The 27861-nt window shown below is 36.7% G+C and overlaps 1 protein-coding gene, 1 long non-coding RNA gene and 1 pseudogene across 9 annotated transcripts in view; 1 reads left to right on the top strand and 2 right to left on the bottom strand.

The window, feature by feature from the left end:
* The window catches only part of LOC122027295, a 76579-nt gene that overhangs the window by 2312 nt on the left and 46406 nt on the right, over positions 1 to 27861 (top strand). For 3 of the 8 annotated variants that reach the window (XM_042586229.1, XM_042586226.1, XM_042586227.1), the window contains exon 4: positions 17 to 3156. The exons of 1 other annotated variant lie outside the window; for it this stretch is intronic. In XM_042586229.1, the coding sequence (XP_042442163.1) occupies positions 17 to 207 (191 nt within the window). In that variant the 3' untranslated portion in view covers positions 208 to 3156. Of the gene's footprint in view, positions 1 to 16; positions 3157 to 27861 lie in introns of those variants that run through there. 4 more of the 8 variants (XR_006124350.1, XR_006124349.1, XR_006124348.1 and 1 more) reach the window with 4 other exon arrangements.
* The window catches only part of LOC122027007, a 61031-nt pseudogene continuing 37565 nt past the window's right edge, over positions 4396 to 27861 (bottom strand).
* On the bottom strand, positions 19028 to 19401 carry LOC122027301. The gene is made up of 2 exons (XR_006124352.1): positions 19212 to 19401; positions 19028 to 19119 (listed from the first exon to the last, which is right to left on the bottom strand). It is a non-coding gene; the product is annotated as an uncharacterized LOC122027301 (long non-coding RNA).

Below are 27861 nucleotides of genomic sequence, written 5' to 3'. Positions count from 1 at the left end.
TTTATCTTAATTGTAGCTGCATCGAGTCAGGAAACTGTACCTCATAGCACCTACGCTAAATATTCAAACCAAAAGGAGCCTACAAAAGATTCGACTGCATCTGAAGATTCTACTGGCACTCCTGATTTTGTGTCCTTGATATTGAGAAACAAGGAGCCAGAGCCTTTTATCAACTGTTGTACCCAGCGGATACATCCATTGGAGTGAAATGTATCGACTGATAGAGATCTGCCTGCTGAAAGACATGCCCAGACCTCTAATGTAAAGCAAGAAGCTGCAATATGTGAGAATGAACTAGATGAAAAGTACTGGCTTGGAGACCCAATCCTGGCAGCCGAAATGCTAATAGAGGTTGCAAAATCACCTGATTCAGAAGAAGCACACGTGATTCAGAAGAAGCACAACAAGGAAACAAATCCGAAATCAACCAGAAAGGTAAGTTTTCCAGTTGCGTTCTCCAAGAAGAAGAGCTAGAAAGCTCGTCACAAAAAGCTGCAGTACTTCTCATGAAACTGAAGATCATGAACAACCAGACATTAGTGATACTAAAATTGCTGGAAAAACTGGCATGCCCACGACTCATGAAAGGCAGGGGCAAAGAAATGCAGATACTACATGTTCAGATGAAGCTTCTGTCAAAAATAAAATAACTTCTGTACACAGAAATTTGAAGTTGAATGAGTTCCCCGATCATGTAATCCCTGCAATTTTGAACACCGGCAGAATAATGACCAAGCGAAGTATGAAACTGCATAATCTCAACAGTCCAAATGCTGGTCAAGTAAGCATTGAAAACGATCAAGTTGCACTAACCACACATGACTGTGAAGAAGGCGATCCTTTAGATGGAACCATTAAGGAGGATGCCATTGAATGCGAAACAATGTTGAAGACACCAGATCATACATTAACCGGGTATTCAGATACTTCAGTATTAAAAGGAAACAATGAAAAGATTGATACTCCACTGATTTTTGTTCTAAAGATGAAGAACCTTGCAAATCAAGTAGGCTACCTGCTGAAGTTGGAAATGACAGAATTGTAAAATATACTTTTAAGAGGACCAGAAAGAAGGGATCTCCAGATAACAAGAACAAAGATGTTTATTTAGAGGGAAATAAGAAATTGAGAAAAGCAGATAAAGAAAGTGCCTTGCATGAGAAACCAGACAAGATAATGGAGTCAACCAGAGACAGTAGGAGGCTAGCACAAGTTGCTCGTCAGGTTAGTAAACGATCCATTTCTGTTTTGTGAAATTTCGAATCACATGTATTGCAAATAGTGATTTGCTCGGGGGCACACGCAGGAATTGCTTCAATCCCTAGTGTAAAGGAGCAAGAATACTTACTACTAGTGTAAAGGAGAAAGAGTGCTTACTTTACAACCTAGGTGGAGAAGCAACGTCACATAATCATGTTTTAAATGAAAAGAAGGATGAAGTAAAAAAGGATTATACCAAATAATCTGCAGCATTAGACTCAACCATTCAGTTACTTACTGAGAGAGTTTTGTCGCAAGTTTCAAAATTCTCGGATGGTTGGGAACACCAAGGATGGAGTACTACTGTTACAGTTGATGATAGGTAGATCCTTAGAGAGATAAAATTGTTTTTCCTAGGAGAGGATAAAAGAGAAGGAGAAAGCAGTCTCTTGCAAAGCAGGGTAAGACTGCGTAGGATAGATCCTTCCCTGAGATCTCGCATTGGAGGGAGCTTCGTGCACCGGACCGTCCTTAGGAGAGTATAAAAGAGAAGTAACGATAAGAGGGAACAATTTGATAAATTTGCTTTATTATTGATGTAAATATATGTAGTCAGCTATAAATTAATTTGATCTTCAACTCTACATGACTATTTAACTGAAGGAATCTAATAAAATAGGACAATTATACAATAACTGTTTCTAATACTTTTTTCCATGGTGTACAGACATCATTGTAGAACTAATTAAATTATCCTAAATATACTTAAAAATGAAAATAGCTATTTTTTACATATATATATTTAGTCTTTCTTTCATGAGAAAGGATGACTTAGACTTTTTCCAGGTACATATTGATTTCAAGAACTCTAATATAAGAATTGTGGCATGCAATACAGATTGTACAATCAAGGTACATATTGATTTCAAGAACTCTAATATAAGAATTGTGGCATGCAATACAGATTGTACAATCAATGCATTTCTGCATTCTCCAAAACTATATCTTCTACCTGGTTCTTGTAATTAGTATGGGCAGTTTGTTGCAGTGTATTACTGGCTGCAAACTAGTGAGACCTGCAGCAATACGACAATGCATTATTACATAGTACTAAATTCATGTAGAGTTACGAATATGGTTATCGCGTGAAAAGAGAGTTTTATATGATGCATAGTCTTCATCTACCAGTGTAAAGCCAGCAAATATGTTGGCCTGAACATGTTTAGTAATTAGCCCGTATGATCTCTGTGAAATACATGATGCCTAGTATAGAGGATAACTTAGAAAAATAGAACTGAATATGAATGATTTTTGTATTTGTCCCCTTTTTTTATCTGAACATAAATCGTACACTGTCAATCGACAAATAAGATATTAGAGTCTATGTAGTCTTGAAAATACTTGCAAGTGTCATTTTTTACATAGTTCAGGTCGATTATACAATCTAATGCATATGTTTGGTCATTTTTTAGTCTAAATCCACTCTTGTTTCACATTAAAGATCTGAGGGTAAATTAAGAGAATGAAATTGCATTCTATAAATTATTGTTGTAAGAAAATGTGTTGTTTTATTTGTTGTTTGATTGCATTATTTTTAGGCTTTTTGTTCTGCTCAAGCAAAAAAGTCCTAGCATATCTAGATGTTATTTTTAAGAATTCATTGTCACATGTACATGAAAGCTGAATGCCAATTCATTTAAATTTATGTCACTTGAAGAAAACTTTGGCTTGATCGCAGTTCAACATGGAACAAAATAATAATCTCTTAAGTCATTTTTTGCTTGTTGCCTATTTGCTATGTAGTAAGTCGATTGTCTGCCACTTGAAAGGCAGTCTGTGTTCATATTGGTTGTCTTATATTGTTGATGAAGAATCTTAAATTATTTGTGGTACACTTTTGTAATGTGTTGATGTGTTACTATAATAAATTGACTGAAGGTACATCCCTAACGATAATTTGCTACTGAAGTTTGACATGAAGCAATATTTCGTTGCTACCAAAGTTGTAGTTTCATACAAAAACTACATTGCCAGAAAGGTTTGATTAGAGATAATCTGACTCTTCTTTTTCTCAATCTTAGTAGAAATATTACGAGTGTTCTTCTTGAAGCTGATACTGTTGAATTTGATTTTCTTAAGCTATTTTATTTTCTAATTTGTTATCATCATCATAGCCACGTTTTTCCCAACAATTTGCGATTGGCTACAAGGCAAGTTTATGTTTCAATTTAATCAAGTGAATTTGTTAGCGTATCTCGCCGAAGTGTCAATTTAAATGTTTATTCAGATTAAAGAAGCAGAAACAGTAAACTTATCACAAGCAACAAGAATTCGAGAGCTTGAATTTCAGCTCCGTAAGGCAGAAGCAGTAACTTAATCAAGTAAGGCAGTTAGTAAGAAAAATATTAAGAGCTAATAACACTAACGAAACCAAAAAATATAATTAGATTAAAAAAATCATAATGCACTATACTAGGATATATGACAGACTAGAACTTGAAGAGAAACTCAATAGTCAAGTAGATTGGATGCAAAAATATGAAAGAGAACCCATTAAAAGTTAAATCTAACAGTCTATAAATTTAGCTCATTATCCAACTACTATCCACATTAATTTATACCTTTAGCATGTTTGAACTAGTTCGGCAGGTTTTTTACATGTAATGCTGAAGAGGAAAGTGGTTTAGTGACAGATGATCTCAAGATCAGAATAGTTTGGCATATATAGTTCTAGCTACTGAATAGCAACGTCGGCAAAGAAGGATTTGTAAAGCAGAAAAAGCCAGCCCACCTTCCTTGTCACAATCAAGGAAGCAAGCCAGGGATCTACAGTTGAAGAGCTATCAGGCAAAGTTTCAAGACTTCAAAGTATTTAATAAGAAAGGAAACCTCTTCTGGCCAAAACCCATACGCATCTTGACCTTATTGGTTTAGTTGCTTCCTTTGACATACCAAACTACTCTTCAAAGGATTTACAAGCAACCTGTGCATTGGATAAAATAGTAGCATCGCCATGAAAACTTTCAATTTTGTGTAGTACACAAGTGAAAACAATGACAAATTTATCAAAATAAAATTTACCCTGAAAGAAGGTTTGGCAGTCTGAGCTTCATTCTACTCTGGATTTGCTTGGGAAGTGTATCAACTAATCCTAATCTTCCAGGCTTATTTTGTGGAGCTCCAGTAAGTATAGTTTTAAGACTCAGTCTCAGCTCTCCATGCTGTTTCAAGTGAACTTTCAGATCCAGCCTGTACCGAAGCAATAGAAACAGATTGACCAATCAGAGCAACCCAAGGAATATCTGCAGTAGAGGGTGGCCCCTGAGACAAAAGAAGAGCTTGAACTGCTGCAAGACTTTTCTGGTCCCCAGCAGCTTGATCAATCTTGAAACTGAGAAGAATTTCATACCCGAACATTATATAGAAACTGAGATCAAATACAATTTCACAATTAGAAATAGGAATTTGCAATGGAATCATCCATTGATCTCTGGTCTTACACTTGGAAGATCGACTAATTTTAAAGATGGAGCTGATGAGGAGATAAAAAATAGTGAGTATAACTAAAGCTTCATAAATAAGAACTACAAAACTGCAAACAAACAAGAAGAAAAGACAGGAAAAGAAAAAGGTGAAACCTGTACTAGTACGAAGTTTCAAATATATCTCATCTGCTCGGCCCTTTCCGGAACCTGGAACTCGAGCTATGCAAATTGTGATTGTAAATAAATCAAAAATGCTATTGCATAGATTTATGTTCTTACTTGCAGAGGCTGTTGGGATTTGCTGTCTATTTGGAAAACAATTGATTTAGTGCCAAGTGAACTATCTCTTTGCAGATCAATACTGATAGGGGCTCGAGTAGCACCATTCTCTCCAGTGGGCTGCAAGCAATTAAAACCAATTTAACTGGCATAAATCCAGAGAAAACATACAACATATTAGAAATGCAATTCCAAATTAGTTGATTTTTGTGCATTAAAATATAACTAATTTATGCCATCGCATCTCTGTTATATATTACAGAAGCTGTAAATACGGCTAAAAACAAGCAACAGAAATAAACAGAAAAGCTATTGAATATGATCAAATGTCAATCCATATTGATAATCCTATGTTTTTGGTTTGGGAAATAAAATAGTATCGGATCACATAGACGCGGCGCCGCCACTTTGCAAGGTGATTAGTCCGAAGTAGGCCCCAGCAGGCCCTTTGGACATGAGAGAGGCGTGGGTCCCATTCTCCACGACGGCGCCCTGGTCAAGAACGGTGATGAGGTGGCAGTGTCGGATAGTGCTGAGTCGGTGCGCCTCCACCACGTTGGTCCGCCCCACCATCAGACGCTCCAGAGCCGCCTGCACCGCCTCCTCCGACTGGCTGTCCAACGCGCTCGTCACTTCGTCCAGCAGCAGGATCGCTGGGTCCTTCAGGATCGCCCGCGCGATGGCGATCCGCTGCTTCTGACCGCCAGAGAGCTGCAATCCCCGGTCGCCGCACTGCATCTCGTACCCATCCATCAGCGAGCTGATGAACTCATATGCGTTCGCTGCCCGTGCTGCCACCTCGATCTCTGTCGGTGTCTTTTCGCCGTTGCTCCCGTACGTGATGTTCTCACGGATGCTTCCGGCGAACAACGTCGACTCTTGGCCCACCATGCCAATGTACTTTCTTAACGCCCGGAGGTTATACGACTTGAGGACCCTGCCGTCGATCTTGATTGTCCCTCTGACCAGATCGTAGAACCTATGGATGAGCCCGATGATGGTCGACTTCCCGGAGCCACTCTGCTCGACGAGCGTCGTTGACTTACCGTCCTCGATTCTGAGCGAGAAGGCTCGTAAGATGACCATGTCGGGCCGCGCCGGGTAGGCGAAGTCGACTCCGTGGATTTCGATGTCACCGACAATCCGCTCGGGACAGTGGCCGTCTGAGTCGTTGGGCTCAATGGCTGTCACACGGTCGAGCACGGCAAAAACGGAGGCAATGGCGTTGGTACCCTTAGCGAGGTCGGTGGTCATGCTGCCGGCTTCACCGATGATGCAGCTGGTGGAGACGAGGATAATGAAGGTCTGAAATAAAGCTTTGGCGGATATGAATCCGTCAGCGATCAATTTGCCTCCGTACCAAAAATCTAGAGCCCATGTGCAAATCATGAGACTTTGGGAGAAAGCCATTCTGGCGCCGGCAAACCACGACTGTCGGACGCACTCTGGCTTGCGCCTCCTCGAACATGTGTAAAATGCGTTCTTGTGGGGAGAAGGCGGTGATGGTGAGGAGATTGGCGACGGCATCCGCCGCAAGCTTGCTGTTGTCGATCTGGCTTTTGATGGCCTTGGAGGAGAGACGCTTGAGGAGGACACGGCGGGAGTAGAAGCAGAGTCTGATGATGGGTTGGATGGCGATCATGACGAGGGCCAGTCGCCATGGTGAAGGAGATGGCCACGACAGAAGCGGTCTGGATTATGAGGGCCATCCGATCGCTGACGAGGGAGCGGACGACGTTGACGTCGTTGGCGCACAGATGGTGCCGGTGGAGTTCTCCTCCTGATCAAACCATCCAACCTCAATAGTGAGGATCTTGGACAGCATCCACAAGCGGATGCGCTTAGTGAGATACTCGCCCATCGCGCCGAAGTTATAGTGCTGCCCAATGTTGAGGATAAATGAGAGCAAGGAGAGGGCAAGGAAGACGAAGGCGTAGGTCCTCGTCTTGTTCTTGATCTCCTCATGGTCCTCGAGGAAAAAAACAGATATCATACTGCCCAAGGTGTAGGAATAGGTAGGCTAGATAGCGCTGAACACGATGGTGCTGCCGCTGCCGCTGCCCAGCAGCGCCTGCCGCCACTCCGGCGCGTTCAGCTGCAGCAGCCGCCGGAAGGATGGCACCGGTAGCCTCGGCATCTCGGTGCTATCATCGGCGTTCTCTTCCGGCGATGCCAACGCTATGGAGCAGTCGGAGCTGTTGGGACTAGTGGCGGAGAAGCAGGAGTTCACGCTCCTGCTGATGCCCAATTGCATGGTGCCGGAGCCGGTCTCTCCTTCGAGGAGGTGGGCGGTGGTAGGGGTGGGAAAAAATACAGAAATTTCAGTATACCGCACATATCATACCGAAATTTATCGAACTATACCGATTTTACGGTATATCGAAAATTTCGGTATGGTAAATATCGTACCAAAATTTTCGGTATCGGTATCAGTATATGATTTTTTGTGAAATTTTCGGTATACCGTACCGATACCGAAAATTTATTCTAAACAGTATGAATATTAGAAATTCGATATACCGAAATTCGGTATACCAAAATTTTTGTACAGTATCGGTATAAAAAAATTTTATACCGTATTTTTTTGTACAGTAACAATATGGGAGTTGGTGGTTCGGTATATTGTACCGAACCACCCCTGGGTGGCCCGTTGGAGGCGGACGAATGAGGAGTAGAGGCCGTCGGAGCGGTTAATGAGGTGATCATGAGAGTCGATCTCCGAGACGCGGTCGTCCTGCCCGACAGCGATGACATCAGCGTGGCTAATGGTGGAGAGGCGGTGGGCGACGACGATCGTGGTGCGGCCGACAGAGGCGAGGTCGAGGGCCTCCTGGACGATGCGCTCCGACTCGGAGTTGAGGGCGCTGGTGGCCTCATTGAGCAGGAGGATCTTAGGCGACTTCAACACCGCCCTGGCGATGGCGATTCTCTGTTTCTGGCCACCGGACATCTGCACTCCTCTTTCTCCCACCTGCACACACCATTCTTTCCAGCATCACCTGTCTTGACCAAATAAAAAACACACATCTTACCTTCGTGTCGTATCCCTGAGGAAGTAGCGAGATGAAACTATGGGCATTGGCAGCCATGGCGACGGCCACCACCTCCTCCATAGTGACGTCTTCCTTCCCAAAGAGTATATTCTCTTTAATAGAGGTGACAAACAAAGCGGGCTCTTGGCTGACCAACCCTATCTGCGATCTTAGCCATTTCAGCTGCAGCCTCTTGATGTCTGTCCCGTCGAGCAGAATCTCGTCGGTGAACCGCTCTAGCAGCGCAATCACCGTCGACTTTCCTGACCCGCTGCCTCCCACTAATGCCACAGTTCGCCCTGCTGGCACATTGAGGTTGAAGTCCCGGAATATGTAGTTGTCCGGCCTGGAAGGGTATGTGAACTCCACATTTCTGAACTCCATGTTCCCGGACAAGTTCTCTAGAACTTCTCCATTCGAGCTGCCAGAGTCTATCTTCGGCACTCGCCGAATCACCTCCAAGATGCATTCACCGACGGAGATCGCCTCAGAGAAATACTTCAAATTGGAGAGCCCCGAACCGAGTGCCCTGTCCCAATAAACTTTGTTAGAGGAAAGGAGAGGAGAGGAGAGAAGGGAAGAAGAAGAAAATTGGGAATTTACAAGCCGCCGAAGATGATTGAGTTGCTGACAGCGAAGACGGTGCCGCCCTTGCCGCCGTTATACATGACGATGCGGCTGCCGAACCAAACCAAGAAAGCCATAATGGCAAAGATGATGCCATTGCTATCGACGGCCAGTCCCTTCGTGAGGCCCTGGCAGAGACCGAGCTTGACGGAGTCATCAAGCATGGCAGAAAACTTGGCTATGGTGCGCTCCTCCTCCACAAAAGAGTAAACGGTGCGGATGGAGGAAACGCATTGCTCCACCACCGTGCCAGCCTTCTGGTACTCCCTCCGCATCTTCCGAGCTAGCTCCATGAGGATGCGGCCGTACAGGATGTCGGGGATGACAAGTAGCACCGCTGTAGGCGATCCCACCAACGTCAGCCGCCATATCATGGAAAATCCTCTCGCGTAGCATCCGACGAAGGTGGCGCAATTCATTATGAAGTTGGGCACCTTCTCGCTTAGGCAGTCTTGTATGACGAGGTTGTCACTGGTGATGCTGGTAATGACTTCACTGCTGGTGCCAGTGTTGAGGTCGAAATATTCAACATCCTGCCGGAGAACAGCTGTAAGATACCGCACTCGCATCCGTGACGCCTGCTGCTCCCCTGTTCTCGACCAACAGTAACCCTCTGCCCAATGATCCAATCAATTAAAATCAACAATAAATTAAATAAAATAATCAATTCTATCAAATCAATAAATCTTACCGATGAACGATGCTAAGAAGCTACCGCCGGCCAGATACACCAAGAAGATTACGTACTGGACAGAAAGTAGCTTAGAACCAAAGAGCACTAAAAAACTACTATTGAATAGGAATAATTTGTACCTCGTTAACCGCTTCGATGGAACCTTGACCCATGTCGTTGAAGATGACACAGGCGAACATGAAAAAGGTTGGTATTGCAAACCCATCGCCGACGACGCCGACGAATCCCAGAATCATCAGCAACGTGTCAACCATGTCCCCATGGTTGAATATGGACTAAAGGGAAGGAAAAAAAGTGAATACTGGAGAGCTCATTTTGACCGGCGTAGAACAACAGGTACTCTGAAACTGACAAGAACAAAAGCGGTACTGAGAAACTCACGAGAAGAAGCTAATGAACAATGTTATCAGAAAAACTCACGGAGATGTCGCAGCTCGCGAGGAAGGCTCTAGATCGAGATACGGTCGCCTTGGGAAGCAGAGAACTCTCTCAACCTAAGGGAAGAAGAAGATCGAGAGACGGTCGCCTTGGGGAAGCAACTCGGAGAACTCTCTCAAGAAAAGAAGATCGATGGTCGCGCTTGCGAAGCAGCGAGGAGGCGGAAGAGAAATGTAGGACGCAGTGAAATATAAAAATGGAAGTCACAACCTATTCATGTGACGGGCTCGAGTAGGGGTGGGAAAAAATACCGAAATTTCGATATACCGCACATATCATACCGAAATTTACCGAACTATACTGATTTTACGGTATATCAAAAATTTCAGTACGGTAAAATATCGTATCGAAATTTTCGGTATCGGTATCGGTATATGATTTTTAGTGAAATTTTCGGTATACCGTACCGATATCGAAAATTTACTCTAAACGGTATGAAAACTAGAAATTCGGTATACCGAAATTTGGTATACCGAAATTTTTTTACGGTGTCGGTATAAAAAATTTTTATACTGTATTTTTTGGTACGGTAACGATATGGGAGTTGGTGGTTTTGTATACCGTACCGAACCACCCCTGGGCTCGAGCTCAGAATGAAAATCGGATGCAAGGGGCAACAGCGCGAGGGTGCGTTAAAAATATTTTAAATGGAGGGGGTAAACAGTTAGAGTATAAGGTGATTTGTATAAATAAATTATATTTCAAACATATAACTAAATGCATATTCAAAAAAAACATTAGTATTTAAGAAGACTGCATATGTTTTTAAAAATATTTTTTCTATTAAAAATACATATAACAAATTATCGAGTATAAAATTAATATAAATGATCATGCCTATGATCTCCTAGGTGATTATTGTCTTTTGCCGCATGAAATCTAGCCGCACAATTAACAACTATTTTTTTAATAAATCAATTAATTTTTATTAACAGGTTTTACTTGTTTTTTTTAAAAAAAGTTCGAGTAATTTGATTATTCTTCAACTTTTAGACGAGCTTCAAATTTTAGATATTTTATCTACATTTCTGAATACTTAAAAAAAAACAAAATTTTATATTTTTTTAAAGAGACGTGCTTATTTCCGATTATGCCCCTCCCTTTTTAATTTTAAATTAAAGAAAAAAAATAGAATTCTTTATTTAAACTTAACTGAATAAATAAAAAAAATTAATAACTTAATTATTTATCAAATAATTTTATACAAAAGTTGATGATCCGAAAAAAAAAATATTTTTAAAATTTATGTCATTAAACTCAGGATCATCTCTTAAAATTATCAATATTTTTTAATTTATTTTTTTTAATAAAAATATAAATACAAAATAAGATTAATAAAATTATAAAATTAAAGGAATGCTAATAAAAATAAAAAAAATATTATTATTATTATTTTAAAAAATAATAGTTATAAAAATAATAAAAATTAAATAACCACAAATATTAAAATTATATGATGTTGATTTTCAAGGATTTGTTATTCGAGAACAAAACATCTCGAAACTATATAAACCTTTTCAGCACTATAAAAAATTCTATCAACTTTGAAATGATTTTAATTAGATTTTATTAGATCAATGAAATCCATTGATGAACGTGAAATAATTGGAATTAATAAAAAAAGAGAGAGAGAACATGTACATGTACCGATACGGTTTGTAAAATCACAATCTGAATCTTAAGATCATATGATCCTATCATCCGAAAGTACTAAATCGATGAGTAATCAATTGACATCGAGTTTTGTAGTGAAATTGAAATAAGATCATTGTAACGGTGGAATCTTACAAATGATTCTATTCCAACGAACAACATCCTCATTGGCAGAACTATAGACAAGAAAGATCAAGGGGTCGAGAAAAGGAGCCATATTTCTTTTTTCCATAAAGGAAGAGGGAGGATCGGAGGAGAGGTCGTAGGCAGAGATTTGTGAGATCCATCTCGCAACAAAAAAGGGGAGGCAGCAACCCTTCAGTGAAGGGAGAAGTGAACTTTAGACTTTTAATTGAAAATTAAAGGTTTAATTAATTCATCCAATCAACTTCTAATTATTTTTCTAATTCAAATAAGACAGTTTAAATAAACTTACTCAAATCCTAATCTAATTACCCCATTAAAATATATATACATTTATTTTGAATTATAAAATTTTTAAATTTATATATAAATCAACTTATTATTGTCATTAATATGATTAATATTATTATTAATTTGATTTAATTTATTTTAAAAAATTAATTACATATCAAATTGATTCAGTTTTCATTGATCAAATTCATCTTCCTATTAAATATTAAATTAAGATTTTTTTTTAAAAAAAAATATAGGATCATACTATGCTATTCTAGTATCTGATCCTGACCCATCTAATTCTATCCCCAAATTAATCCAACATAGGATTAACAAATAATTATTAATATAATTCACCTGTTAAATCCAATGGATAAGACTAGCTCTTTAAACTCAATCGATTCACTCAACCCGTCTAGTCTAGCTGCCCTTCTACATCGACTCACCCAATTCATCTGACTTGATCAGTCAAGCACAAAGTTAGTTGAGCTAACTAGGCAAGCCGGACAACCATTCTCGGTAAGCAAAGAATGAATACAAATTCTAGCAAACTCGAAATTTCAAAAACAAAATTGCGACTAAACAGAGGAATATTATTCTATACAAGACTCAAGAATAATGTTCCAAACGTGCTAACCATAGAATACCTCAACTCGATCGCAGAAATAGGTTTATACTTGAACAAGATCGTCAAATCCTCTGCAATCATAGCATGAATATTTACAGGTAAGTCACTTGAAAGGTTCAAAGATATTATATTTAGCATGATTGATAAAGAGCGCAATAAGGTCTCCTCATGTAGAGACAGATTGAACGCAATCAGTACTGGTGTCCTTTGTCGAATACGTTTAACAAAGGTCGAGATTGATTGATTGATTGAAATAAGTTTTGACAAACAAATATATATATTTTCTCTTTCCATCACAATGTTACAAGTGAGAACATCATAAGTTTCTCTTTCCACCACAATGCTGCAAATGAGATCATAAGTTTCTCTTTCCATCACAATAGATTTAGCACGATTGATAAAGAGCGCAATAAGGTCTCCTCATGTAGAGACAGATTGAACGCAATCAGTACTGGTGTCCTTTGTCGAATACGTTTAACAAAGGTCCGGATTGTTTGATTGATTAAAATAAATTTCGACAAACAAATATATATTTTTTCTCTTTTCATCACAATATTGCAAGTGAACATCATAAGTTTCTCTTTCCACCACAATGTTGCAAATGAGATCATAAGTTTCTCTTTCCATCACAATAGATGCACTATACCCTTCAGGAAAATTTTAGTGTTCCTGTAAAAGTTTGGTGCTACTCTCAATTTGGCTTAAGCACTCTTGATCTTCTCAAGATGATCATTACCTTCCAGCTTAAGTTTATCCCTTTACTCTCAAAATCACTAAAATTGGAAATTCTTGTTGAAACCCATAGATTGATATTCTCAATTTTTTTCCAACCAATTAGAGACATGGAAGCATTTTGATTTGAAAATATGATAATCTCAAATAGTCTAATTGCTATCCCTATGATGACCGGCCCGATGTCACGGAAATTTTCCACCGACCACCATGGTAAATCGGAAAACGCACGCGACGACCAATCTAGAAGCCCAGCATCCTTTGATTACGCCCTCCATTTGAAGAAAAAATTCCTATAAATACGCCATAGCTAGGATTCGAACTATATATATCTAAGTGACAACTTGGATATCCTACCGCGACACCTTGGCACCGGAGACACATTTTGATTTGAAAATGCACAAAGAGGTGGAGGGTGAATCAGAGATGATGGAACATTAGTCAAAAGAAAGTTTGATAGTGGATCAAAGAATTCACCTTTTCCTAACTGAATAAATATTTAAAATTAAATGACTTCTAGATAAATTACTCTAGCACTAAAATATATATACTGTTATATGTTAGTTACAAGGGATCACACTACAATGATCAACAAAGATCAATAGTGTAAACTAGAGAAAAAAAAGGGTACACTGTTAGCAAAGAAAAAAGAGAAAAAGACAGTTGATCTCTCCATTGTACACTAAACAAATGGAAAATTGAGAAAATTTACAATTCAAAAGGGGAAAAAAATGGAACGAACAATGGAATTTTGTTATCACTTCTATCCAGGAAAATGATGTAGAAATTAATGGTCCTATTAACCACTCGCCAGCGTAAATTCATATCAAACTAAAGAGCTTAATAGTTTACAGAAAACTTTCACAAAAATATGATCTAGAAGAAAATACAATTTGTTAACCAGCTTATCTGATTAACTTTTCTTGCTTCCTTGATCATTTGTAGTATCAGATAAATCAAATTCGAATTCAAGTTGGCGATGATAAACTGCTACCTTCCTATCTATTACTTCAGCACTACGGAGACCTTGTTCCTCAAGAGATTCACGGTACTCCCAAACTGCAAACTACAGTTGTCTACAATTCTGCTGTATGGATATTGTTCCTTCATTGAACTTGATGCAAAGCTATATCTATTATTTAGTAATATTCAAATCTCTTAGCTCGTCCTTTTTACATTATCTGGGTTTGCTTTTATCTCCCTTAAGCCCATACAAGTTCAACTCTAATCAATTTATTAAGCCTAACTATAGAATCTATTTACCGTTGAACAGGTTTGTACCATTTTAAACTATTTTCTCTCATTTACATCACAGCTTACACCTAATGTTTTCATTCATGTACAAGATTTTTTTTATCCACTCATTTTTCTTGTGTGAAATTGGAATTATCTTTTTCATGGGTCCTTAATAATGAGCTTTTCAAAAACAAGCCTTGTAGAATATATTCACATAATAGTATCTTAGTAGCTTTTTCCCTTTGATTTTTTTTTTTTCATTTTTAGTAAATCCACATCCATTTTAGCATGCTGGCTGATAACGATGTCTGTCACACTCATAAATCAAATTAACAATGAATATTCACTGAACCCCTTAATTTCGGCAATAATATTGTAGTAACGAGCCCAGAATCGAACCTCGAGGAACAAATGGTAGGATGTAATTTAGGATTGTATTTTATTCCTATTTTTGGGGTTTCTAATGTAAAGATGGGGGTTTAAACTTGAATCTAAATCTAACAAAAGTGAAGCACAGCAATAAAGAAATTAATCTAATGCATAAATGAAATCTACTTGTGTGCCAACAATCAAACCTAAACGCATTGTCACTCTACGTTGTGATTAAATTATTAACATACATTTAACCTAAGATTGAAATAGCAAATATCAAATTAAATCTGATCTTAAGCAAGATGTAAACCCTAATTTAGAACTTAAACACTAAACACTTAACCAAGCATCAAATTAAACACAAATTAAACTTAAACAAGGAAATAAAATGCTAGATTACTTGTTAAAACATAACAAATATTAAAATGAATCTATTCTAAGTTGTAAAAAATAGTAACAAAATGAAATAAACCCTAACCGATCAAACTCACAACCAATCCATACAAATTTCACACTCTTGGCGTCACACAAAAATGCCAAAGTCGAGAACACCCAACTCTGGACCTCAGTGGAGCATCTCAGCTGCGTCTAAGTTCAAGGAGTGCTCAACAGTACCGACGGACCACCCCAACACGCTGGAAACAACCCTAAACCCAATAATGGCCGAAAATCTGGATTTCTGCAACCTCCAAACTCTGAATCTGGAATGACGTTGTGGATGGTGGTGTGATGTTGGATGGAGCTCAGGAACACCGGAAGACCACCTCCAAATGTTGCTGATGGGAATCGGAGTCGCTGATTGGAAGACCACCTCCAAATCGGCGCTGGAATAGAGAAGGCCGGGAGAGAAATTCCGCCAGAGGAACCACCCAACGACGGGTCCAGATGATCGGAATGAAGCCGCCGAGAAGCTCACCGCCGAGGTCGAAGCTTGAAAGAGTTGATCGGAGAAGGAAAGGGGCCGGAATCCGGAAGAAGCCGCGCACCGGGATGAAGCTGTGCGCTGTGGAGGATCGACGAAGCCTGGAAGCTACTGTAGCTTCTGTTTTGAATCTGTTCCAGATCTGAACGGACGGTTGTGATTGATTTGGAGCTTGATCAACGGTGAAAAGTCACTTAAAATCCTATCCGGAGGTACTGATCTTGATCTAGGGTCTGGATCTGCTCTCCCTTAGGTCGGATCGACCAGATCTTCACTGGATGGTCCAGATCTGTCCAATCTTCAATGAACGGTCCAGAATGTTTCGGGCTGGATCAACGGCTGGATGAACTCAGATCTGGATCAAAACTTCCGGATCTTTATCAATGGCTCAGATCTGCTCCTCATTAGGTTGGATGGACCAAATTCTCAACGGATAGCTCAGATCTCTCCAATCTTCAACGAACGATCCAAATCGACCCAAAGCTTGATCTTCTCTTTTAAACTCCGATTCGAGCCCAATTTCGGTTCGAATAGATCCAAATCCAAGATCCTTTGATGCCTACAAAATAAGAATCAAATATTAGCTTCAAATAATACAAAAAATAAGATAATTTATAATTAAGTCCAAAAATAGAGACAATGCACAAAATGTGATGTAACCATGATTTAAACCTATGAAATCAATATCAAACCATGCATTTATGAATCAAAATAATACAGTAAAATCATGTTTATCAAATCCCTCACACTGAGTCTTGAACGTCCCGTGCAAGTAAAAAAAACTAAACATCATCTCCACAAAAAATTCCCTAGCAATAATTAGAAGATAGTAAAAAGGAATTTAACTAAGACCATCTAAAGATCACAAACAATCATGAATACAATCCAAACAATAATCAGTAGGTATTGTAGTTTCAATCCAATTGAAAAATTAAGCAAGTTGCATCTCACAAGGAATTTACCTATTCTAGCTCTCACACTCAATCATGCATATAAGTGGAGCTCACTCAATGCAACTCACAACATTTCACTACCATAAGCTTGCTTATTTTCTAATTCTCCACCACTATAAACATAGCAAACATGAATAAAAAGAATTTATCAACAAAAATTGAAATGGAATAAAAAAGAACAAGTGAAGTGAATGTAGTAGGCAAAAGAAAAGAATTTAATGAAAAATTGAGAAGATGAGAGTATTGGAGGAATATACTTGATGAGTTGACCAATTTGATGTGTAAAGAGATGAATACCATTTGTTGTTACCAATTCAAAATATCAAGCTAACCTCCCCTTCAATTTGATGGCAAACAAAGAATCTTGATACTCTATCTTCCATTTGATACTCTCTTGATGTGGCAAAAAAAAAATTTCTCACTGTTTTGCTCTTTTTCCACTTTAATTCCAGCATTTGAACTCAAATCATCTCAAATCAACTAATGGATAAGGAATCCCTCCCCCACACTTAAAACATTGTCCGTCTCGGACAAAGGAATACATCATGCATTTGCAACTCTTTAACTATTGTTTCTTGTCTCCAATCTGCAGCTTTTCCCTTCTTTACTTTCTCTTTTTCTGTTCTTCAATTCTTTCGGAACTTAAGTAGTCAAGAGATATGATTCCAAACCTTAACTCCGGCAAAAGCTCAGATCATATCAGCAAGAAGTAGAATATCAGAACTAAACAACATTAAACAGGATTCAGAAAGTTTCAGAATTCAGATTCTGATCTGATGAAAACTGCTATAGCTGTCTCCATTTTTTCATTTACAGCTCTTATCAGCTGAATCCAAATCCTTGAGTTTCATTGGTTCTTGTGTCTTCACTGCTGGAAAATTAGACAAACAAATTTCTGCATCTAACTACTAAATTAAGCTGCCTCAGGTTCAGAATTTTCATCCATTGAAATTGCAGACTTCAAACCATACAAGAGTTAAACTTTAATCCTTCAATTTCAGACATCTCACCAAGCATTCAATAGATAAAAGACCAACTGTATCCTTATGTTCCAGCAGCATATGATTAATTCAAATGGTTCAACAATCAAAAGTTGTGCTTATACTTCCTGCTGATAAGGAAATTGCATCCACTATTTAGCACACAAAACTGATACATAATTGCATGTTCTTCATTCAGACTTAACATTTCTGCATTTCCTGGATTCTGCAATTCCATCTTCTTCAGATATCAGAGGCTGTTCTGTGAACTCAAAAGTATATGTTTCTTTCTGTGTGAAATTAGTAAGAATTCTGTACATGACTTCTGATCTTCAATACAGATTTTATAATTCAAGGAAATCTCAATTTATCTCAAGAAGAATTTAGTTCTGTCAAGACTTTCATTTAAGTGCTGCAACCTTTAGGAGATGGAATCCTGATTGCTGCAAAATCAACATGAAAAATTGGCACTAAACAGGGTTCCAACTTCAGCATTCCAGAAATCCAAATTTCAAATGAGTTTCAAATTAAATCATTAAGAGTTCAGCTTTAATTTAGTTTGCTACTGATCAGGAAAAGCTTGAAGATTTGGCACGAGCAGTATTTATAGTTCCTTCATGTTCTGCAGGGTTTTTTTTTTCTCTCTTCTGCTTCGTTTCTTCTCACAATTCAATATCCAGAAGTCAGCCAATTCCAAACTTAGCTCTTCTCCAACCAACTCTCCCTATCGCCATGTTGCACTTCTCTCAGAATTTTCAGAATTTAATTGACAAACAGATTTTTTTTTCTGCATTTAGAATCCAGAATTCAGCTTCACAGAGTTAATGCTTCCAAAGAAAGTTTCAGAATTAGCAATCTGAAAGTCATTCAGCATAAGACTTGTAAGGTTAAGCCTATTCGAGAATCTCATTTAACACTAAATAAACAGGATATTAAACTCCAAACCAAGCTGACCAGACACATCAACCATAATTGGCACAACACTTGTTTCAAACAAATCACACCAATTCTGAATTCAGATTCAACTACAGTTTAAGAATCTGCTAGACTTTTAATTTCAATTCTGCAACTCATGAAATTATATCTGATTTGCTTGAGGTGTACAATGGGCAGTAAATAAAGGCAGGATTCTGTATCAGACATTTAGATCTGCATTTGCTGGATAAACATCAAAATTCAGACAGCAAGAACTTGATGGGTTTAATTCATCACTCTTTTCCTTTTCTAATCTCCTCCAGTCCTGCAATTCAGAACAAAAATCAGACTGAAAATAGAAACAACAACTGAACTAGGCTGATTCTGAAATTTTTTTCCTTGCACCATGCACTAGGTTGATCAGTTCATTTCTGACGTGCTAGATTCTTCCATACATATTAAGCTTTACAGCAGCAACATCTGAAATCGACAGTGACATCAACACCTTGCCCTTTCCTTTCCTCTATAGCTTCTGGATTTGTAGTTCAAGTGCAATCTATTTAGAATTAACCAGGATTCAACCAAAGTAGCAAGAGATTAAACTCATGAATTCAGATTCATGATTCAATTCTGAAAATCTGCATTCACAATTTCTCAGAGTTTGCCTACTGTCCAAATTCAGCACTGCCCAGATTCAGCAATTCATTTCTGCTTCTACAATTGAAAATTTTCTGCTTCATTTCATTGTCTCTGCATTTCTTCTGAATTAGCAACAGCAATTGCAGAAAACAGTCAACCCAAACGTAAGCATCACCCTAGTGCGATCTCATGGAAATTTCATCCACTAAGTGAATTAAGCAAACACCAGCAGATGATTACAGGTTGCTAGGAGGAAACCACCTACAACACAAAGCTTTCTATGATTATTACCACTGCCCTCCCTGTTTCAGAATAGCTTCAAGCTATACAGAATTATAGAAACAATACAAAAGGCAAAGGAAGGAGCATAGTAGCAAACAAGAACTACCAAAAGTTTGGATCTTCATACAAAAACTAGCACACACAAACAAGAAAACTGCAGCTCCTATTCCAGCAATCCAATTTCAGAATTCAAATTCAAAATCAGAATTTCAGATTTAAAGCTTAAGTTTCAGCAGCTCAGAAATCAATTCCAGCAATACGAATTCAGGTTCTTTTTCCTACTGATTCATTTTCCTGAATTCATTGGCATGGTCTCACTTGTAGTTTGTTGCAGATGGAAGCTTACTTTTGCACCCGAATGGAAAATACTAAGATTCATTTAGCAATCCAGCTACTCCTGAATCTTCAGTTTCAAAAATTAGGGAATGCATAATTATCATCAAGTTTCTGCATAATTATCAGATGTGCAGTGAAGTAATGAATTCAGCTCAGTAATTTCAGAATTTAGCTTCAATCAGAAAACTGGAAATTAAATTCCAGTTCAGAATTCTAAAAATCCAGTGTATAAGAAATACTAATCCAGTAAATTAGTGCAGACTTTTGGTTCACAATTTGCTACCTTTTGATGTCTTGAAATTTTGATATTTTGGACAAACTACCAATATTCATAACATATCAATGCTCAGCTAACCAGAAATCCCTCTCTGCATTTCTGAACTGACTACTTCAGTTAGACATTTTGTTGGATATTGGGGCCTTAAATGGACCAAAACGATTTTGAGGAAGGAAGCCATCAATTGTTGAAAGTCGTAATTGACTTCAAAATTGAAATCTACGATTCGCGTAGATAGATTTAGACTATTAATTTGCTCAAAACCGATTAAGGGTGAATGAGAAATTAATGTTTAAAGTCGGCCCAAAATAACATTTATTATTCATTAATAAAGTGCATGGGAGAATAGTCCCACATCGGAAATTCTCGATGTGTATTCTCTACTTATTAATGAAGATGTGTTAATGGAGTTAACACAAAAAGAAAAGGACAGGTGCTCCCTTAGCCCAGGGCGAGCAGGTGCTCGCACCTGTGAGCCCGCCACCCGCCACGTGCGCTTTGAAGTTTGCTGACAAAATTTTGGCACACACTTGATACACAATTAAAATTGAATTATGTTTTGTTTCTTGCTGCCCTTACTGGATTCTGCATTTAACTCCCAATTACAGCCTCTAAAACTTGTTTCTTCATTGCATTTAACTCCTGCTCCTTGAAAAATGGTTTCTTTTTGTGTAATTCAGAAAACATTACTTTCATTTCCATTTCCAGCAACAGATTCCTAACCTTCAGCTTCCTATTTCCACTTTTCAGCAGCAGATTTTTTTAGAAATCTGTTGCTTCAATTTGTAGAAGACATAGAAATACAAGAATACCATTTCATATTGTACTACTTTATTTGAAAATGAAATTTATAACAATTGGTTTACAAAGGTTGAATAAATGATAGAAGAGGGGCTTTTTCTTTATCTAGTTGAAGATATTAAAAGCCTTAGAAGTTGGAACAAAATAACACTCTCCCTAATAATCTATTAGTAATTTCGTTTAGGCTACCTACCCCAAAGCATAAAACTGAAGGATAGAGCCTAATCTATACACTCTATACCAAGTATAGTCTGACCCCAAAACATATAGCAACTTAACTTAGGGTATATTTCTTTACATTATTTTACACTGGCCAACTTCAGCATCATTTTTTTGATTAGGATAGCACTTACCTCTGAAGTTGAAACTATTGGGTATATTTCTTTACATTTCCAAATGATTCCATATGCCAAATGATTACATTTCTTTACATTTCCAAATGACTTCAAAGAATGTTGTAGAGCAAGTTAGTGTAGGATCTCTTCTTCCACCAAAAACATACTCATCCAACTACTATGTCGGGATAATTTAGCTAAGTATATAATCAAAATCTGGCTAGCCAAAGAGTAGGGAAAATATAAACCTGGGCAAAGGAGTAAAGTCTCCAGACATAGTATGTGTGTTCCATTAGTCGAAGATCAAAGAGAAAGTCAAAAAGTGCATTACCACGGCCCTGCCCCATTACAGCTTGTTCAAAAGCACATCCACCGTCAAGAACATACAATGCCATTGTGTCGATCAGGAGTCACAACCACAATGTCTGGAATATTTGGGGTAAGAACCTAGAATGAAATAAATAAATAAATATAATTAACAAGGTTTCTTTCTGAAGGGAAAGCTAATAGTTTTAAGTAAGACAAGCATACTTTGATCCAACAAAAAATATTGCCAGAAAAATAATATTATCTATACATGAACTGATAAAACAGGCACAGCAGTAATTGGATAAAACAATCTGGAACATGATTAAAAACATATCTAGAGGTTGTGAACCTACAAAATAGTACGTGTAAAATCCTTCAAAAGAAGGGAATTTACCTCCTAGTAAACTACATTTCATCATTTTCATTTATCTGCAGGTCATTCTCCATCATCAATAGTATAATTGTACACCTTCACATCCTTTAAGAATTTAATATGTTTCGTCAGAAAGGTAACATAGAGCGTAAAGATGGATACGGATATTTTGTTTTACAAAATTTTATTTTTTAAGTAATTTCAAGGCAGATATATTCACATAATATTTGTGATATCCGCACAAGCAGTCGATCAATAAGTGAAAGTTTGACGTCGCCATTATGCTACTCCACGAATAAATATATTTGTGATATCCCACTAAAAAAAACCTTTTCTTTGTTCAGAACTCCACACATGATGGAATCCAATGAACTAAATGGCAAAATCCAACATGTTGATCATTAAAATTTCCAGTATAATCTCTCTAACCACTTGTTTTCAAGATAATAAGTGAAAGATATGATGTTCCTCACAGAAGCTACAATCTTATCGGTAAAACCATGCATTGTAAAAAGTGTCATTAAGAAATGGCAAAAGAATTTGGAGATTCATTGTCATTAAGCTACAATCTTATCGGTAAAACCTTTTCCTCAAGTTCTCTTCCATGAGATGGAGGTGGCAGAAAAGATGGCACATACCTGTCAAAGAATAATGACATCAAGAATACATTTGATACACAACTATAGGTCCTTGTACAATGTGATGACAAGAACTTAGCAATGCCACACAATAAACATACATACAATGTCATCTTTTAAAGTAGTAAACGCTAAAGACAGTAGATAATCATTAGTTTAGAAAGGTTTGTGGCCATGCTCAATTAGTGTTGTATTCATCTGTTTCTGATGTGTCATGAAAAGGAAGCAGCTGGAATCAAAGAGAGGGAGACAAAGTGATGATGGATACCTTTTTCTCTTGTATCTTCTGACGTAACCTTTCCCTTATGCTTTTATATTTCTATAAACCTAACTTATTTTTGAATCTTAATGGGCACCCAATTGGTGGTCTAGCTGTTGGGTACATCTATTTCCAAAGCAGGGCCGGCACAAGGCATAGGCCACTATGACCTATGTCTAGGGTTTCTATTATATTAGGGTCCACCAAATTTCATATATATATATATATATATATATATATATATATATATAATATTAATTTAAAAATATATGAAGTTGTATATTAAAAATTTAAAATTATGGATAAAGTAAATTTAGTTGAGATTTATTTTCATTGGTAGTTTTAATTTTTTTACTTGGCAAATTATATTTAGTGAGTAATTTTAAATCTTTTAGATTTAATCAATAGTTTTAAATTTTTAATAGATTAAAGTCTAGATCGTTTTTATTATTTTATTCTTGTTAAATTTAATTGATAATTTTAATTTCTTATAATTAAAATTAGATTTGGTTGATAATTTATTTATATTTTTTTATTAAAATTTAATTAGTAATTATTAATTTTTTACTGATAAAAATTTAATTTATTAATCAAAATTAAGTTTTGTTAGTAAATTAAAAATATTTATTAGTTATACTTAATTGATATATTTTTTATAAAAATTTAATATTACACTATTATTTTTTTCTAATTTTTTTTCTATCTACTCCTTCGTTATCATTTTTTAAAAATTTTATTTTTCTTTCAATTTGTTAATAATTCGTCGATGATGTTTATTAGCTAACTATTTTTGGTTAAATAAATTTTCTTAATAATTTATCAAAGTTAAAATTGATAAAAAGATAGTTTGGTTTACAAAGCGCCCTCGAATACGGGATTCCAAGAAAGAGTCTATTTTATGCAGTAACTATATCTAGTACTTGAACCTATTTCTCTAGGTTACACACAATAATTATTATTGTGTTAAGATTTTCTTTCCTCAAAGTTAAAATTGATTGATAATTTTTTTTAAATAACAATTAAAATGTATATTAATAATATTATAATAATTTATTACTCGTTTCCAAATTAGTATAACAAGCGAAGGTACTCTGAAACTGACGAGAACAAAAGCGGTAACTTGGGAGAAAGAAACTTATCAAGAAGAAGAAGATAATGAACAATGGATACTAAAAACTTATCAGAGAAACTCACGGAGAAAGTACAGAGGAGACGAAGAAGATCGATGGGAGATGTCAGGTGAGCATTCGGTTAATTCAGTTAATTTGATATTAATTTTGTATAAATTCTTTTTATTGTTATTTTAAACAAATTTAGTTAATTCGGTGTTAACTGAAATAACTAATTCGGTTAATTCAATTTTAGTAAAACTTTGATTTGATTCGATTAACCAACACTAAATCGGTTTTCGGTTAATTCAGTTAATTTATGGACGAATTAACCGAATGCTCACCCCTTCGCAGTAGCTCGCGAGGATGGCTCTAGATCGAGAGACGGTCGCCTTGGGAAGCAGAGAAATCTCTCAACCGAAGGGAAGAAGAAGATCGAGAGACGGTCTCGCTTGGGGAAGCAGCTCGGAGATCTCTCTCGAGAAAAGAAGATCGATGGTCGTGCTTGGGAAGCAGCGAGGAGGCGGAAGAGAAATGGAGGGACGCGGTGAAATATAAAAATGAAAGTCACAACCTATTCATGTGACGGGCTCGAGCTCAGAATGGAAATCGGGTGCAAGGGGCAACAGCGCAAGGGTCTGTTAAGAATATCTTAAGTGGAGGGGGTAAAGAGTCAGAGAATAAGGTGATTTGTATAAATCAAATATGAAATAAATTATATTTCAAAAATATAACTAAATGCATATTTAAAAAAAAACATTAGTATTTAAGAAGGCTGCATATGTTTTTTAAAATATTTTTTCTATTAAAAATACATATAAAAAATTATCGAGTATAAAATTAACATAAATGATCATGCCTATGATCTCCTAAGTAATTGTTATCTTTGCCGCATGAAATCTAGCCGCACAATTAACAACTATTTTTTAATAAATCAATTAATTTTTATTAAAAAGTTTTATTTGTTTTTTTCAAAAAAAAAAATTCGAGTAATTTGATTACTCTTCAACTTAACATAATTAGACGAGCTTCAAATTTTAGATATTTTATCTATATTTCTGAATACTTTAAAAAACAAAATTTTATATTTTTTTAAAGGGACGTGCTTATTTTCCATTATGTCCCTCCCTTTTTAACTTTAAATTAAAGAAACAAATAGAATTCTTTATTTAAACTTAACTAAATAAATAAAAAAATTAATAACTTAATTATTTATCAAATAATTTTATACAAAAGTTGATGATCCGAAAAAAAAACTTTTTTAAAATTTATTTTGTATTGCATTGTCCTTCATTACAAGATAATTATTTTTTATATATTATATGTAATATATATAACTTTGGCATGATGATATTTTATCGATACCATATCGATATTTCAGTATACCAAAATGTCGGTACAGTATCGATATCATTTCTTAGAATATCGATTTTTTCGGTACGATATACGGAATTCGATTTTGGGTACGATATATCATACCGACCCAAGCCTAGCCAAATTCTCTGCAATCATATCATGAATATTTACAGGGAAGTCACTTGAAAGGTTCAAAGACATTATATTTAACATGATTGATAAAGAGCGCAATAAAGTCTCCTCACGTAGAGACAGATTGAACGCAATTATTACTAGTGTTCTTTGTCAAATACGTTTAACAAATGTCTAGATTGATTGATTGAAATAAGTTTTGACAAACAAATATATATATATTTCTCTTTCATCACAATATTGCAAGTGAGAACATCATATGTTTCTCTTTCCACCACAATGTTGCAAGTGAGAACATCATAAGTTTCTCTTTCCATCACAATAGATGCACTATATCCTTCAGGAAAATTTTAGTGTTCATGTAAAAGTTTGGTGCTACTCTCAATTTGGCTTAAGCACTTGTGATCTTCTCAAGATGATCATTACCTTCCAGTTTAAGTTTATCCCTTTACTCTCAAAATCACTAAAATTGGAAATTCTGGGTGAACCCGATAGATTCATATTCTCAATTTTTTCCCACCAATTAGAGACATGCAGACATTTTGATTTGAAAATATATATGATAATCTCAATTAGCCTCATTGCTATCCCTAGGATGACCAACCCAGTGTCACGGAAATTTGCCACCAGCCACTATGATAAATCAGAAAACGCACGCGACGGCCAGTTCAGAAGTCTAGCATCCTTTGATTACACCCTCCATTTGAAGAAAAAATTTCTACAAATACACCGTAGCTAGAATTCAAACCACGTATATCTAAATGACAACTTGGATATCTTACCGCGACATCATGGCACCGGAGACACATTTTGATTTGAAAATGCACAAAGAGATGGAGGGTTAATCAGAGATGATGGAACATTAGTCAAAAGAAAGTTTGATAGTGGAACAAAGAATTTACCTTTTCCTAACTGAATAAATATTTAAAATTAAATAACTTCTAAATAAATTACTCTAGCACTAAAATATATATACTGTTATATGTTGGTTACAAGGGATCACACTACAATGATCAACAAAGATCGATAGTGTACACTGGAGAAAAAACAAAGGGTATACTGTTAGCAAGGAAAAAAGAGAAAAAGACAGTTGATCTCTCCATTGTACACTAAACAAATGGACAATTGAGAAAATTTACAATTCAAAAGGGAAAAAAAATGGAACGAACAATGGAATTTTGTTATCACTTCTGTCCAGGAAAATGATGTAGAAATTAATGGTCATATTAACCACTCGCCAGCGTAAGTTCATATCAAACTAAAGAGCTTAATAGTTTACAGAAAACTTTCACAAAAATATGATCTAGAAGAAAATACAATTGCTTAACCAGCTTACCTGATTAACTTTTCTTGCTTTCTTGATCATTTGTTGTATCAGATAAACCAAATTCCAATTCAAGTTGTCGAGGATAAACTGCTACCTTCCTATCTATTTCTTCAGTACTACGGAGACGTTGTTCCTCAAGAGATTCACGGTACTCCTAAACTGCAAACTACAGTTGTCTACGATCCTAAATAATATGATCAAACTATTAAAAAGTTTCTATATAAGCTGTTTGATGTATAGCATTTTTTATTAAATTAAATAAAAATTAATTTAATTTTAATAGTTCATCCTTTTTATTTCTGCACAATAAAAAATCCGTGAATGGACATGATTTTGTCAAAATTAAGGGTTAAAATTATAAAAAATCTATTTTAAGAAGGGTATATTAGTAAATGAGTCAACCAACTCGAGTAAGTAAGCCAATCGGCAATAGGGCGAACAGAACGGCGGGAAAATTAACAAAAAAAAACCCTGAGGATTAACGAAATGGCACTTAACGGAACCACTTCTGCTTCCTCTTTTTTCCCTCTTTTTTCTCCTTTCCCTTCCACCGCTCGTGTTTACTGCGACAAAAACACGAGGTAATGGGAAGGACCGGAAAGCATCCTGATCCTTCTCTTTCTCATCCTTCACTTCATCGCTCGTATTCTTTCTCGCTCCGCTCGCGGTTCCCCACTTTTCTCGATGTTTACACTGTTGTCGGCGTCATCTTGTTCGTTCCTTTCATCGCCTCTGACGGTGCGTGTTTCTTGCTTTCTTACATCGTAATCAGAGAATGACGGTGCTCAAGAGGGCGTACGCGGACGTCATCCTGAACACGACGAAAAGCTGCAGATCATGAACAGAAGCTCGTCACAAAAAGCTGCAGTACTTCTCATGAAACTGAAGATCATGAACAACCAGACATTAGTGATACTAAAATTGCTGGAAAAACTGGCATGCCCACGACTCATGAAAGGCAGGGGCAAAGAAATGCAGATACTACATGTTCAGATGAGGCTTCTGTCAAAAATAAAATAACTTCTGTAGACAGAAATATAAAGTTGAATGAGTTCCCCGATCATGTAATCCCTGCAATTTGAACACCAGCAGAATAATGACCAAGCGAAGTATGAAACTGCATAA

Source organism: Zingiber officinale, chromosome 10A (assembly GCF_018446385.1).
Source record: "Zingiber officinale cultivar Zhangliang chromosome 10A, Zo_v1.1, whole genome shotgun sequence".
NCBI classification, from domain to species: domain Eukaryota; kingdom Viridiplantae; phylum Streptophyta; class Magnoliopsida; order Zingiberales; family Zingiberaceae; genus Zingiber; species Zingiber officinale.
This window is presented reverse-complemented; position numbering and strand designations above follow the sequence as displayed.